We start from the raw sequence: 16224 nt of genomic DNA, 5'->3' as shown, positions 1-16224 counted from the left end.
CCTGGGCAAGTCACTTAACCCCAATTGCCTCACTAAAAAAAAAAAAAAACCAAACCAAATAAGTCACGCCAAACTAATTTCATTTCCCTTTTTTTGAAAAGTTTACTATATGATAGATTAGAAGAACATTTTAGTTCTATAATTCATCTACAGTTTAGAAAAACACTTAATAAAATACCATACTATTTTTTATGTAAAATATGGAGTCTGCTATAGGATAGCCAGTAATGCAATTACAGGTATTTTGAAACTGGAAGAGCTCAATATCAGCTTGGCCTAGAGGTACACTTAGGAAATCTAGTACACTCAGGAAATGTGTATTGGGACTTGTGCTAAAACAAGAGTAACAATAAGAGCAGCTAATACCTGCACAGAAGCGCTGCCCAGTTTGCAAAGTGTTTTACATACAGTATTATCTAATTTTATCTTCACAACACCAGGAAGAAGTAGGTGCTATTATTATCCCCCTTTTCAGATGGAGAAATTAAGTCTGGGATCACACACAGCTAGGAAGTGTCTGAGGAAGGATTTGAGGATTGGTCCGATTCCAAGTCCAGGATGCTCCCTTGCGCTATTTAATATTTCTATCAGTGATTCGGATAAAGGCACAATTGGTTTGTACCTATCCAATCTGCAGATGACACAAAGTGAAGAGAGAGAACTGAGGTAGGAACCAAAAATAATTCAACAGGCTCAAGCATTGGGCGGAATCTAATAAGATGAAATGCAGCTGAAAAGTGAAGACTCAGTGAATATGAGAGCTGCCTTCGAGTAATTGAATGTTACTCAAGAGGGATTAGACTTAATTCTTCTTGGCCTCAGAACAGCACTAGGAACATGGGTAGAAGTCACAAAAAGGCAAATTTTGGCTAGATGTCAAGAAAAACTTCCTAATTATTAGAGTTGTCCAAAAGTAAAATGAGCTTCCTTGGGAGGTTCTGGGTTCCCCATCATTGGAAGTCTCCAACTAGAGGCAGGATGACTACTTGTCAGGTGTGTTCAAATGGAGATTTGTTTTGGGACAGGGTTGAACTAAATGGTTTCTGAGGTTTCTTCTAACTGAAATTCTGTTATTCTGGTGAATTACTGAAAGTGGTTGAATAGAAAAGATGACAAGATCAAAAGAGATCATTAATTGGATTAACCAGGCAGTGGTATGAAGAATGGGAATAGAATGGAAACAAGCACAGTTGGTATAATTCTCTGGTTTCAGTAGAAATAGAAATGAAGAATGAGATGTGAATGATAATACAGAGGTGGAATCAAAGGCACTTGATGTCAGATTGTCTGTGGTAGATATGGGAAAGAAAAGGAAGAATCCAAGATGTCTCTGAGCTTATGAGCCTGATCATCTGGGAGTATGGTAGTACCCATAAGCAGAAACCAATAAATAAGGAAGAGAGGAAGACAGGTTGGGGGAGAGAATATGAATTAGTTTTGTTTTTTGTTTTTGTTTTTGTTTTTTAGTAAGGCAATTGGGGTTAAGTGACTTGCCCAGGGTCACACAGCTAGTAAGTGTTAAGTGTCTGAGGCCGGATTGGAACTTAGGTACTCCTGAATCCAGGGCTGGTGCTCTATCCACTGCGCCATCTAGCTACCCCCTATGAATTAGTTTTGAACATGTTAAATTTGAAGACACAGTAGATCCTCAACTATTCTGATACCCATGGGCAGTTATATGGAGTTCAGAAGGGTTGTAGGGTAATGACATAATTTGGGATCTATCTTCAGAAAAGGGATAGCTAGGTGGTGAAGTGGATAGAGTGCCAGGTCTGGAGTCAGGAAGACTCAACCTCAAAAATTTACCAGCTGGGGGCATCTAGGTGGCGCAGTGGATGAAGCACCAGCCCTGGATTCAGGAGTACCTGAGTTCAAATCCGACCTCAGCCACTTGACACTTACTAGCTGTGTGACCCTGGGCAAGTCACTTAACCCCCATTGCCCCACCCCCCCAAAAAATACCAGCTATGTGACCCTAAGCAAGTCACTTAACTCCGTTTGCCTCCTTGCCTCCCTGTCTGTAAACCCTGTTTGTTCCCTATCTATAAAATGAGCTGGAGAAGGAAATAGCAAACCACTCCAGTATCCTTGCCCAAAAACCCCAGATGGGATCACAGAGTCATACATGAATGAAACGACTCAACAACAACAAATAATCTTCAGAAAGGAGGTCATTGGAACCACAGAAACGGGCAAGATGGCCAAGGGGAGAGAACGTATAAAGAAAAGAAGACCCTGAGCAGAATCATTAATGGGCAGATGAAAAGTTAGTATCGAGTAAGGGAGGCAGACAAATAGGCAGGGGGATTGGATTGGCATAGAAGCTAAGGGACAAGAAAATTGCAGGAAGTCAATATAGGTCATGATGTCAAAAATGTTGCACTGAAGTTAAGGTGGAGGAGGGAGAAGATTGAAAAGAAAGCCACTGGATTTGGAAATGAACAGGCCATTCATTAGGGATCTTAAAGAAAATTTATTTCAAAAGCCTGATGGGGGCAGAAGTCAGATCATGAGTGAGAAGTGAGTGGGCAGTAAAAAGGTAGAGGCCATAAGTATATTCAACTTCATAAAAGTTTTGCTTAGAATAAAGAATAAATTGTGGTATATGAACACAATAGAATTTTACTTTCCTATAAGAAACATGACAAATACAGAGGCATGGGAAGACTATGAGAAACTCATGCAAAATAAAGTAAGTAGAATGATAGAAAATTGTACACATCATGACAACAGGGTAAATGGAGGGGGGGGGGTCTAAACTGACTGTTGTGTGATTATACTGCCTAAATTTGACCCTGAAGAACAGCTAAGAGAATATCCCCCCCTCCCTTCTTTGTTGGGGTGAGGCACTTTAGCTGTGGAACACCATACATTCTCTATCAGATCAGGCTGATAGCGGAGTTAATTTTGCTGAACTACTTCTCTCTCTCTCTCTCTTTTTTTCTTTAACTCTTTATTATAGAGGTAGCATAAGACAGGGTATAGAGAGCTGGCCTTCAGGAAGACCTAGGTTCAAATCCTGCCTTCAACTTATACTGACTGGCTGGGTGACCTGGGTAACTCTCCCAGTGTTCTAGATAACTATGATAAGTGGCAAAGAAGGTGCTGACCTCCACTGGGAGAGAGAGTTTCACCTTATGGGTGTTCCCATTATCAATGAAATCACAGGTTCGGTCCCTATCCTTAAGAAGGATGACTCTCTGGGTGGGGGAGAACAGAGGTATATAATAGTAAATGATGACATGAAAACAAAAGTTATCAACAAACATACAATTTGGAGGATGAAAGCCTCTTAATTGGGATCCCTGACTCTGGTCCTTCCTTTCTCTAATCCCATCCTCCACATAGCTCCCCAAATATTCCTAATAGAAGGGGGATAGAGCACTGTACCTGGTGTCAGGAAGACCTGATTTCAGATATGACCTCAGATACTTAATTGCTATATGGCCCTGAACAAAACACTTAACCTCTCTCTGCCTAGTTTCCTCCTCTGGAAAACAGGAGTAATAATAGCACCTACTTCCCCAGTTGGTTTTTTGCTGTTGTTTGTCTTGTTTTGTTTTGAAGATAAAAATGAGATAATACTTTTGAAGCACTTTATGAACCTTAAAATGCTATAGAAATGCGAGTTATTATTACTATTATTATTGCACGGGTCTGGTCAAAGTAATACTTGGCTCAGAAGTTTTCAGTGGTATTCTATAGATTAAAATACAAAAGTCTCACCCTGGCCCTTAAGGAAGACCTATCACAATCTCATTCCAATCTACTTTTGCTGCCTTATTTCACATCATTCTCCTTTAGGCATTCAGTGTTCCACACAGCCAGAATACCAGTGATTCTAATTCCTCTTCTGCCTCCATTCATTCACACAAACTATAGCCCTCATGGCTTGGATCCACTCTCTCCTTGGGAAATCCTCCTCTTTCTTCCTGTCTGAAACCTACCCCAATATTCCCAGCTCAAACTGAGCTCTCCCTTATTTTTGATTTCTCCTTCTCCTCCAATACTTCTACCAAGTATCATATTTACTTGGGCAAGAGTCTAATTCCCCTTCTAGTAATTTGTAAACTACAGGAAGTCAAGGACATTTTTATATCTCTAGTGCCTGGCTCACTGATAACTTGAAGGTAAGGAGCCAGGAGAAAGGGGGGAAGGATTAAAGATGTACAGGGGGCAAAATTTAGGAAAGCACTAGGATTCTGTGAGGTGGGTGGTGAGGGTGGGGAAAATAAAACCAGAAAATCTGTTCAAAGCAGTCCAAAGGATCGATTTAAGAGCTGGAAGAGACCTTAGAGGTAATCCAGGCCAACCTCCTCAATTGGGGGGGGGAGGGGCAATGAGGGTTAAGTGACTTGCCCAGGGCCACACAACTAGTAAGTGTCAAGTGTCTGAGGCCAGATTTGAACTCAGGTACTCCTGACTCCAGGGTGGGTGCTTTATCCACTGCGCCACCTAGCTGCCCTCCTCATTTTTTCAGATGAAGAAACTGAGGCCCCAAGAGGTTAACTGACTCGCCCTAGATCACAATGGTAGTATCAGTGGCAGGATTTGAACCTCGGTTCAGATCCAATAATATAGATATAAACTAGAGTAGGGGTAGGTACTCTGAAAGAAGAGGAAAGAACACATGTCAGATTGTGGAAATAGAATCAATATTACTTGGAAACAGGGTGTGGAGGTGAGGAAGAAGGAAGAACAAGTTTCTGTAACTAACAGTCATTTCATTATTCTATATGTGCATCATATTTCTTTATTGAAATGTTATGGCTCAAAAGAGAAAAATGTCTTTTAAATGTTTTGTTGTTCATTATTCTTCTGTACTACTTAGGGGGCCCTCATTCAGTTTCACTAATACTGACCTGATTCCCAGGGGTCTCCCCATCCTGTCTGCCTATCTAGGTTATAATCATCTCTTAAGGCCCAACTCCAAAACCACCTAAGGTGTAAACTCTCCCACCTCTAATCTAACTACTTAAATACCATCTTGCATAATTATTATTTTTCATTTCTTCATTTCTGTTGAGGACACCACAATTCTTCTAATTAAGCAGGTTCAACCTAGAAGTCATCCTCACTTCCTTCTTTTCCACCTCCACCAAATATTCAAAGGATTGACAAATCCTGAACCATTCTACATCCTCAATGACCCTGGCTCTACATGTTATTTCAGGCCCTGATTACTACTCACCTGAATTAAGCAACAGCCCCCTTCATTTTGCTCCTTGCTTCCAGCCTCTCATCTTCCACACAACTGCCAAATTGAAATTCTGAAAGCCCAAGTCTAATTGAGTCACTTCTCTGCTCAAGAAGCTTCAATAGCTTCCTATTTTTAGGGGAAAAGTACAAACTCCTCTTTGGCATTGAGGGCCCTTTCTAATCTGGCTCCTACCTATCTTTGAAGGTTGATTACACATTGCTCACTCCACGAAACCTACCTGCTATGTCTCCCCCTACATGATATTCTCACTTCCCACACCTCCATGACTCTATCTATACCCTGGAATGTTTTCTCTTCCCTTCTGGCTCTGAGAATCACTAGTTCCCTTCAAGCCTCAGCTCAAACTGTTCCCTCCTTCAGTTATTAGTATCCTTCTCAAATTACCCTGTATTTATTTTGTTTGCATGCCACATTTATTTATCCCCCAAACACGTTCCATCTCCCTAGTGGAATGTAAACTCCTTGAGGGGTGAAAATATTTCACTTTAATATTTCTATTCTTACTTGGCACCTAGCACAATCCTGTCACAGAAATGCTTGGTGGCTACTATTTGTCTATAAGTGTCTGATATGTCTTTGCAAACTCCCAATGCACAGGGATTTTACACAGTAGAGTCATATTGAATGAACAAAACTAACAGAGAATAATCTTCATTTCTATCAGGTGGAATAGGATAACTGTGCTCAGGAGCAATGTGGAAGAGAAATTGAGCTTGTTTAGTAGAACAGTGGGCAGAATGAGGGAAAATGGGTAGAAGATGCCAAGAGGTCCATTTAGACTTGGTTTCAGGAAAAACTTCCTAACAATGCAATGTGTTATCTTCACCTATGTCTGGTGGTAGATGCTGAATGATCTCTTGCTGGCCATGTTATGTTGAGAATTCCTTTGTGTATAGGTTAGACCTGGTGGATCTTAAAGTCCTTTCTAGCCCTCAATTTCTAGGATTCTATTCTCCAAGTTTTACTTTTCAAATCTTTTAGGGATAAGTAATAATCTCTCATCTAGTAATTGAAGATAATTTTTCAACCTGCCATCAGGCTAAATAGCCCACGATTTCTAACACTAAAGAGGAAGAGAAATGACTAAGCAATTTTATTTCGAGATGATAATAAAGGAAGGTTGAGATGATTCACTTTGGATGATTCACCAGGACCCTGAGTTGCACATAGTAGGCATTTGGGAAATATATACTGAATGCAAATAGCACTAAGACTCTTAACTTTCAAATGCTCTGTGCCTTCTTAATTATAGGTCAAATAGAGTAAACTCTAATCCCCCCCCCCCAAAATCAGCTTTGGTATACAAATTTACCACACGTTCAGTGTTCATTAAATTTGGAAAATATTGCTGTCATTGATTTAAGAAGCCTGTCGGTACTTGGCAACTCGTGGGATTGAGTAAACAGTCAGTCAGACAGTTCAAGTGCTTTTGTTTCTGTGTGCCTGATTTAGAAGGCCCATCTATCTTGAAAGCATACCTTTGACAAATTCACAAAGAATCGAAATCTCAAGAGAAAATAACAATCTACCAAAAAAAAAAAAAGGCATGACGTTTGAGTTTGCTAAAGGAACCTTAAGACTTGCTACCTTATCTCATTTCATCAGTCAACTCTAACTGCACGCAGGGGTGTTACTTCCTCAAATTCAAATTCAATTCACTGAAGTAATATTTAAATTCATTTCACTAACCCCAAGTGTGCGGCAATCACTCCCCTTAATCCCCGACACCCACAACTATTCCGATCACAAGCGGGAGGCCAGCTCAAGCGCGCGGTTACTTACAGACTGATCTTGGTGGTTACTGTTGCTCGGGCAGCTCCCAAGTGGTTTCTGTGTTTAGAGTTGTCAGGGTCAGGGCTGGCTGGCAGTCTCGAGAGCTCGCCTCTGTTCCTGCCTCCCTCCGCTCTGCCATCCAAGTGGTTGAGGAAAGCGCTCCTCTTGTGCTCGGGGCGGATTTCGGGCAGCAAGGTGCTGCTCTTCACTGTGAGCTCCCGGGGAATAACCTTGGCAGCCGCCGCTGCCCCTTCCTCTCCGTTCTCACTCCCCAGTCCAACGGCGGCGGCTGACTTTTCTCCTGCGGCCGCTTTGGGCGGAGAAGCGGAATTCCCGTCGGGGGCCGCCCCAGCCTGCTTTTTGGGAGGAGAATCTTTGCCAGGATTCTTGGAGCCTCCGGGAGGGGAGAGGGGGCCAGCTTCGGGCAGTCGGCTTCTGCCCTTCCTTTTTGTCGGCGAAGTGGTGGGGGGCTGGAGCTGCCTGCTTTTGTCCGAGTCCCCCCTCGGGTGTCCTTTCAGGTGGGCAGCTCCTGCTTTGGAGTCCGGGACGCCACTTCCTAAAGCGCTCCTTTCAGGTGCAGGGGCTGCTGCGGCAGTTGCTGCCTGGGGCGATTTTACTTTCTTCTCCCCGGAGACCTTTTCTGCAACCACAGCGGGTGCTGCATCCTCAGCAAATACGGAGTCCTCGCTGGCAACAGCCTCAACCGGAACTTTATCTCCGTTGAGTGCGTCAGTCGATTTCTGAGATTTTCTCCTCCTCCCTGACCTTCTGCCATTAGACCGCTTTTCCATCTCCTCAGGATCACTACAATCTTCCTCGGCAAGAGAAACCACCACTGGCTCATCCACGGGGGACACCTCCTCCGTCTTCCTTAGGTAGATATCCAAAGTCAGAACTTTAGCCGAGTGTGCACGCTCGTTGGCCTTGGTATCTGGACCACATGGCACAGCCTTTGAGTCTGAATTCGACAACTCAAGCTTACAGTCTGTTCTCTCAATCGGCAAGTTACTTAGACAATTTCCACCCAGATCTTTGGGTAAGCCGGTTAAGACGAACGAGTTTTCAGATGGATGGCCGTCTGAGTCTTCCAGAGAGCCATTGGTTAGACACCTTTCATCCCCCTGGGTTGAGTGACTACTGTCTGAAAGTTTCTCCAAACTGGGAGCAAGGATCTCCGAGTTCTCTTGCCTAGAGGAATGTTCTGGCTTGGAAGGCAGGTCCTTGGCAGCAGCTGTGGGATCTGGGAAAGTGTCTCTTTCTTGCTCTGAAGGTTCTAATTTGGATGAATCACTTTCATCACAAAGTTGTTGTACAGCCACTGTTTCACTGTTGCTCAAGCAAGATGACAACTCAGCGTCAAGAGAGGTTGTTTGGCCCTGGGACTCTGCATGGTCATTCTCTGCCTCATGTGTTTTTTCTGTAGGTGAGCTTGCTACAGGCCCATCGGTATTTCTTGGCTGATTGCCAGATTTACTTTTTTCCTTCTCTCTTTCTGACAGCTTAGAAGGAGAAACTAATTTAGGCACTGAGCCCTCTGATCCATTCCTGGTATTCCTCTTTCTCCCAGCAGTGAACAGATTTCCAAGTTTTCCCAAAACTGGTTTCCTCTTATTCTCTTCTGGTGGTTGTGCTCTGGACTGAAAGAGACACACAGAGAGAAATTAACAAGGATTACCCCGTCTTTATGTCATTCTCTAATAACATCACTGAAAACCAAAAGTTTTGTTATTAAAATACTGTAATCTCCTCTGGAAAGTTGCAATACCTGCACTTTGTCCTAAATCTGCCTCACAAGTGAGAGTCATTTTACAAATATGTACTCTTTAAAATGTCATAAACTTTTCAAAATCTCACTTGAGTATAATTTGTAGACTTCCCAATCATTTTTGTAAGGAAGAATAACAGGGGCAACTCATACAAAATAATACAAACATCATCTGAGTATATTTTTTCGATTTAGGAGTACTGTCTAGTCGTCCACCTAGGTAACAGAGAGGAGTCATTTGAATTCAATGAACTGTAATTTGAAGAGAAAAACTCTGGAAAAAACTACCCGGCCTCCATCCCACCTATAAACTTAGAGCTTCTTAAGCTAGACAACCAAATGTAATTTCTCCCGAAAAGTGGACCAAAACAATCCTAACCAAAGGCAAGCTTTCATCTCAAACATTAGCTTTCATGACCCACCATGATCACATTTTACTGAGGCCAAAAAGCAAGCACAAATTGGCTCCTTGCAGAAAACTGCGTGGGTCTGTGGGGGCGGAGAAAACGAGGTTGTATCCTCGGCACGCCCACAACGCCCTCCTGGAAGTGGGCAAGAGGACTAGAGAAAAAGCTGGCAGGAAAAGCCAGCACACGCCCAGGGCATTGCACTCCAGGTTCCTCAATTCCACACTCCTTCTCCTGGACTGGTGAGAGAAGGGGGTAGGGGCTTAGCGGCATCCCCGAGGGCCTTCCCATAGAGCAAGAATGAGCCACCTGGTCCCACCTGAGTCCCAACTACAGCCGCACACTGGGAGACAAATGGGGTCCAAGGGGAGCTGCAAACTCCGGGTCCCGAGGAAAAGCAGAGACCCCACCTCGCCCAAGGCAGGGAGGGGCTGACTAGAGAAGAGTGTGTGCACTTAGAGGCAAATGCAGGCTGCAGCACGTGTCCAGGCTGAAAGCAAGAAACCTGAGCCTGAGCCGCCTGCAGCGCAACGGCTGCAAATTGCTGGCAAGCCAGGAAGGGAGGAGAGGAGAGCGGTGAGGAAAGGTGGGGCGGGGTCCCCGGAAGCCAGGTGGTTTTAAATAAATAAAATCTCCAATCCGACGGTTTGCTGCTTCCAAGGCGGGAAAGCGACGGGGTGCCAGGGGAAGGGCGGGGCGGAGCCAGGAGGGGAGCAAAGGATGCAGATGCGGAAACAGAGCCATCTCCTTGTAAGGGGGTGTGCCCGCCCCTCCTCCGGGAGAGCTCGCAAACTTTACTCTGAAAGTTGGGGGAGAAAGGGGAGGAGGCTGTCGGGCCAGGCTCAGCCTGCCCAGTAACGGGGTATCCCCAAAGTAAACACGAACACCCAGTTGTCTTTTTCTTTCCTCCTCTCCCTTTACGCCATATCATCTCTCCCCGCCCCCATCTCCCTCCTCTTGGTGAAGCAGCGAACAATACAGAAGCCATTCACCGCCAAGTTACATTTCGGAGGTTTCTACACCATTAGCTCTTAACGGAGAAACTCCCAAACCGAGAACAAGTCGAAGAAGAAACCAACACTAGAGAGAGAGAGTTAATTACATTTCATTCTCAGTTCGGTGTGGCTAAATATTAGGCGCCTACTATGTACTCAGTCATCAGGGATTTAAAGGAACGTGTTCCTTGCCCTGATGGAACTTACATTCTAGTGGGGAGAAAATGACGCTTACACAGAAATCTACAAAATATATGCCAAAAAATGCAATTTGGGAGACGGGAACGCAGGCAACTGGAGAAAATGACGAGAAGGTGGTATTTGAACTGAGCCTTGAAGGCAGAGGGATCCAGGAGGAGAGAATGCCAAAAGGCAGACGTGAGGAAGATGAGCATTCTAGGAACTGGGGCTTAAAGGGGGGAGGGGGCACAGGGCGGGGAAATGGAACGTGGAGATTAAGAGCCTCTTGAACTGTAGGGACTTTCTTTTTTTGTCTTTTTGTCTCTAGCGTCTAGTACAGTGCCTGGCATAAAAGAGGAAATACTTTGAGAAAAATGCTATATTGGAAGTCAGAAGACCTGCAGTCAAATCCAAGCTCTGCTAATACTATCTGTGTGATCTTGGACAAACCCCTTAACTTCTCTGGTCCTGTTCTTGTTTTTAGCAGTAAAATAAGGAAGTTTGACTAGATGGCCAAGGCCCTTTCCAGCTATAAAACTATAGTTCTAAGTTAGCCTGGAGAGATATGTAGGGGCTGGATAGTGAAAGGCTTTTAATTTTAATGCTGCTCCTTCCCCCTATAGTTAATAAAGTCACTTCAGGAAGCCATCATTCCAATTCAAATCAAAAAGCATTTATTAAATGCCTAATATGTGCCAGCCTCTGTGTAAATGCTAGGGATTCAAAGAAAGCCCCCCCCCAAAAAAAAAATCCTTGTTCTTAAAATGCTCAGTCTATTGGGAGAGGAATTATGGAATCAAATATGTACAAACAAGATATATACATATGTAAGCGTGTCTATACACATGTGTGTGCATAGATAGAAAATTGAAGATAATCTCAGAGGGAAGGCGCTAGTTTTCAGGAGATCCATGAAAGGCTTCTTGCAGAAAGTGGGAAGCCAAGAAAGCTAAGGAGGCAGAGGTGAGAAGTCTGGTGTAAGGAATATCCAGTGAAAATACAGGGGGTTAAGAGATGAGAATCTGGCTCTTTCATCACCTCTCCCCTGAACTGTTGTTCTAGCATTTCAAATGGACTCCTTCATACCAAACCATCCTCCACACGAATATTAAAGTCATTTTCCTAAAATACAGTTCTGTCCATGTCACTCCTCTATCCAAAGCCCAGCCAGTCTCCATTCCCCTAGGATCAAATATTAAATCTTGTTTGGCATTTAAAATTCTCCATATCCTGGACCTTTCCTATCTTTCCCATCTTATTCAAACCTTACTCCTTTGCACACACTCTGTAGTCCAACCATACTGGCCTATGGGTTGCTTCTCAGACACAATCAACAACCCTTCATTTTCTGTCTCCGTGCTATTACAATGACTGTCTCCCATGAATGGAGTACTCTCCCTCTTCATCTCTGTTTCAGAATTCCTGGCTTCCTTCAAGACTCAGCTCAAGACTAATCTCCTGCTAGTTAGCCTTTCCCTTTAAAGCTACCTCTGTTACTCTGTATATTGTATTAGCTACATATTTATACCTTGTCTCCCCCTTAGAACATAAGCTCCTTGAAGACTGACGTTTTTGTTTTTTTCTTCATATCTCTAACACTTAGCAAGGTTCTTGGAATATATGATGAATGCTTGTTGATTGAGTGATTTATTGACCAGGGGCCATTGAAGCTTCAGTAACATGGTCAGAACTGTGCTTCAGGAATATCAGTTTTCACTTTACAAAAATGAACAATTTTTCAGACTTTTAAGAAATGATGAAGAGTAAAATGAGCAGAACCAGGGCAATTTATGCATTAACAACAACATTATAAAAACAAACAAATTTAAACTATGCTCAATACATAATTCCAGAGTACTGTTGAAATATGCTATCAATAAGAGAGGTAATGGATTTAGGGTGCCAAATGAGACATCTATTTTTGTATTCAGCCAATGAGGGAATTAGTTTTGCTTGACCATGCATATTTGTTTTGGTTTGGTTTGGTTTGGTTTTTTGGGGGGGCAATGAGGGTTAGCTGACTTGCCCAGGGTCACACAGCTAGTAAGTGTCAAGTGTCTGAATCTAGATTTGAACTCAGGTCCTCCTGAATCCAGGACCGGTGCTTCATCCACTGCGCCACCTAGCTGCCCCCAACTATGCATATTTGTTACAAGAAATTTATTTTTCTCTTCTTTTTATAATGGGATGTCACTGGTCACCTATTTGGTCTGAATTTTTATACAAGTTGATAGGGGTCAGGATGGGAGGGAGAGAAAATAGATTTCTGATAACTGAACAAAAAATATAGAGAGGTATCTAAACAATTGGAAAAATATTAATTGCTCATGAGTAGGCCAAGCCAACATGATAGAAATGACAATCCTGAGTTAATTATTTATTTAATACTATACTAATCAAACTATCAAAAAATATTTTGTAGATATAGAAAAATAATAACATTCATCTGGAAGAACAAAAGCTGATGAATATCAAGGGAATTAATGAAAGAAAATGGTCTAGCAGTACTAGCTGTGTGACCCTGGGCAAGTCACTTAACCCCCACTGCCCCTGCACAAAAAAAAAAAAAAAAAGACATGACAAGCAAGATGATTTCAGAGTCCTGGAAAGACTGATGTATAGTGAAGTGAACAAAACTAGGAGAACATTGTGCACTGTGACAGCAATATTGTTTGGTGAAGAACTGTGAATGACTTAACTATTCTCAGCAGTAAAATAATCCAAGACTATCCCAAAGGACTAATGATAAAGCATACTATCCACCGCCAAAGAAAGAACCTATATTGATTGAACAGACTGAATGAAGCATGTTATTTTTCTTTCTTTCATTTTTAAATTTTATTCAAGTTTTCTTATACAAAATAACTAATAGGGTAATATTTTACATGATTGCACGTGTATAACCTATATTTGATTGCTTAATGCCTCAGTGAAGAGGGGAGAGAGGGATGGATAGTTTTTCTTTGTTACAAGAGCTATCTTTTTTTTTTTTTGTGAGGCAATCGGGGTTAAGTGACTCGCCCAGGGTCACACAGTTAGTAAGTGTCAAGTGTCTGAGGCCAGATTTGAACTGAGGTCTTCCTGAATCCAAGGCCGATGCTCTATCCACTGCACCACCTAGCTGCCCCTACAAGAGCTGTCTCATGGACTAGAGGTAATCTGTAAATGTCTAATGTAAAAACAAAACATATCAATAACACTTTAAAAAAAAAGGAATATAATTTTGGCAGCTATATGGAGGATATATTGGAGAGTGAAGAGACTAGAGGCAGGGAAAGCAATCAATTAGCTCCAACAATAATCACTGTGAGAGCTGATAAGAGTCTGAACTAGTATGATAGAGTAGTGATTAGACAAAGAGAATGAGAGTGACCTTATATAGGGAGAATCGATAAGACTTGGCAAATGGTTGGATAAAAGATGACTCCAATCTTGCAAACTTGAGTGGACTGAAAGAATGATGATCCTCTCAATATGAATAGGGAAATTAAGAGGAGGCAGAGTGTTGGTGCTATTTCTGCGTTGTTTTCCATTTTAAAAATCATGAACCTGAGAAATATCAGAAAACATGAACATTTCCACATAAAAAGAGGGATTATCTATTTGAAAGGAGGGAATGCCTATAAAATTGCAAATCTAGTACATATAACATATATATATATATATACATACACATACACACACACATATATGGATTAAATTTAACAAAACAGTTCTTTTGGTCTTTGTGTCCATCTGCAAGGGGATTTCAGTTTTGAGGGGGAAAATAATGAGCTCTATTTTGAATGTCAAGTTTGAGATGCCCACAGAGATGTCTATCAATAATGATATGGACCTAGAGTACTGGATGTCAGGTTAGGGATAAGGATTGGATATATAGTTTTTGTTTGTTTGGGTTTTTTGTTTGTTTGTTTGTTTGTTTTAGTGAGGCAATTGGGGTTAAGTGACTTGCCCAGGGTCACACAGCTAGCAAGTGTTAAGTGTCTGAGGCCAGATTTGAACTCAGGTACTTCTGACTCCAGGGCCGGTGCTCTCTATCCACTGCGCCACCTAGCTGCCCCGGATATATAGTTTTTGTAATTATCCACATAGAGATTACCTGAGGAGATCACCTGAGAGAATACAGAAGGATGAGAGGATGGAGACTGAAACATGGATAATACTCTTTTAAAAAAAATAATAACAAACCTTTTATTTAAAGTTTTGAGTTCCAAATTCTATCCTTCCTTCCCTCCCTCCCCCACCCCTCCCTGAGGTGGTAAGCAGTCAGATATAGGATATACATGTGCAATTATGCAAAACATTACTGTATTAGTCATCTTGTATAAGAAACCTTGAATAAAAGAAAAAAAGTGAAAAATAGCATGTTTTGTGTTCAATCAATATCAGTTCTTTCTTTGGAGCTGGATATGCTCTTGGATATGCTTGGATAATACTCTTTCAAAGAAGACTAAGGAGTAGAGTTTGGAAAGAATACAAAATATAAGAAATAGGAATGTGGTGCAGTGGATAGAGCACTGGTCTTGGAGTCAGGAGGACCTGAGTTCAAATCCAGCCTCAGACACTTGACACTTACTAGCTGTGTGACCCTAGGCAAGTCACTTAACCCCAATTGCCTCACCAAAAAAAAAGAAAAGAAATAGGAATGTGAGAAAATGGCTCAAGATAATGTTTGGATATGTGTAAGAAGAGACAAAAGAATATGAAACTAGAGTGGGCCCTTGCTAAAAAACCAGAAAGATGAATTTTTAAAAAGAAATCAGGAATATTTATCATGAGAATAAGCATACTTCCCAACCATCTATGAGTTCTAAAAAAAAGGAAAGCAGTAATATTTAATAACCAAATAATAACTTAAAATGGAAATGGATATTCTTCTCAAGAGTCAACTTTTAATAATCTAATACTTTACTGATTATGATATCCAAATATAAATTAGTCTTTTAAATGATGTGATTTAAAGAGAAAAAAGACATGTATATCCAGTTTCCTAAGGCATAAATTCAGATCCTTACTACAAAGTATTACAAGAATATTCAGGCACTGTAAAATATACATATATACACATTTATTTACATATATGTAATCTGTAAAGGATCTGGGGAAATATATAAAAATGATGTTAAGGTAATAATTATATTAAAAACCAACTGCCTATGTCAAAAGCAAAAAAGGGGAATTGAACTAAAGATTAAATAAAGAAAATTATCCAAAATTATTTTTGCCAAATTACATGACAACTAAGTGGATAGCAGATGAAATGGTTAAATACTTACAAAAAATTTTTAAACCAGGCTAATAAAATAAAATATAGAGAATTCAAATGACCCAATTTTAGGAAAAGAAATGGAACAAGCAATAAAGCACCTCTTAAAGAAAAAAGCCCAAGAGTAGATGGTTGTACAAGTAGATTCTATTACATACTGGAAGAATGATTAATTCCCATATTACATGGATTACTTTTAAAAACAATAAAAGAGGGAATACAACCAAACTTCTATGATACAAAATATGGTCTTGATACTCAAACCAGGGAGAGACAAAATAATAGACTGTGAGGGAAAAATTCATCCTCTTCTCAATAATTCTCAGGAACTCAGCAGCGAAGTGATAAAAGCTTTTTTATTTCCTTCTCTCAAAGAAGCACCCTAGTGTGCAGCTAAATGGCTGCCAAGAAAAGGGGCTTGAAGGCCCTGTTTTATACCCTAGACCCTATCGCAAATGGGCCCTCCCCTTTTTCATCACTGGTCCGATTACTCAAGGGTTACAATCTACATGGAAAAACTAGCTAATTGGAACGCAGTATTCCCATCCCTCTTCCTTATATAGGCATGACTTGGAATGGCCCTTATTTTCCTTATATGGCTATAACTCAGGAGGACC

General features: G+C 41.4%; 1 protein-coding gene across 1 annotated transcript in view; it reads right to left on the bottom strand.

Annotated features, from left to right (window-relative positions):
* CRYBG1 (crystallin beta-gamma domain containing 1) overlaps window positions 1–7800 on the bottom strand; it is a 93336-nt gene extending 85536 nt beyond the window's left edge. Inside the window, exon 1 of the mRNA XM_044000699.1 lies at window positions 7004–7800. Coding sequence (XP_043856634.1) covers window positions 7004–7785 — 782 coding nt within the window. The 5' untranslated portion in view covers window positions 7786–7800. The remainder of the gene's footprint in view (window positions 1–7003) is intronic.
* Between the last annotated feature and the right edge of the window lie 8424 nt (window positions 7801–16224).

This window comes from Dromiciops gliroides, chromosome 4, assembly GCF_019393635.1.
Source record: "Dromiciops gliroides isolate mDroGli1 chromosome 4, mDroGli1.pri, whole genome shotgun sequence".
Lineage (NCBI taxonomy): Eukaryota > Metazoa > Chordata > Mammalia > Microbiotheria > Microbiotheriidae > Dromiciops > Dromiciops gliroides.
The sequence above is the reverse complement of the archived record's forward strand: the minus strand, read 5'-3'. Positions and strand labels throughout refer to the sequence as shown.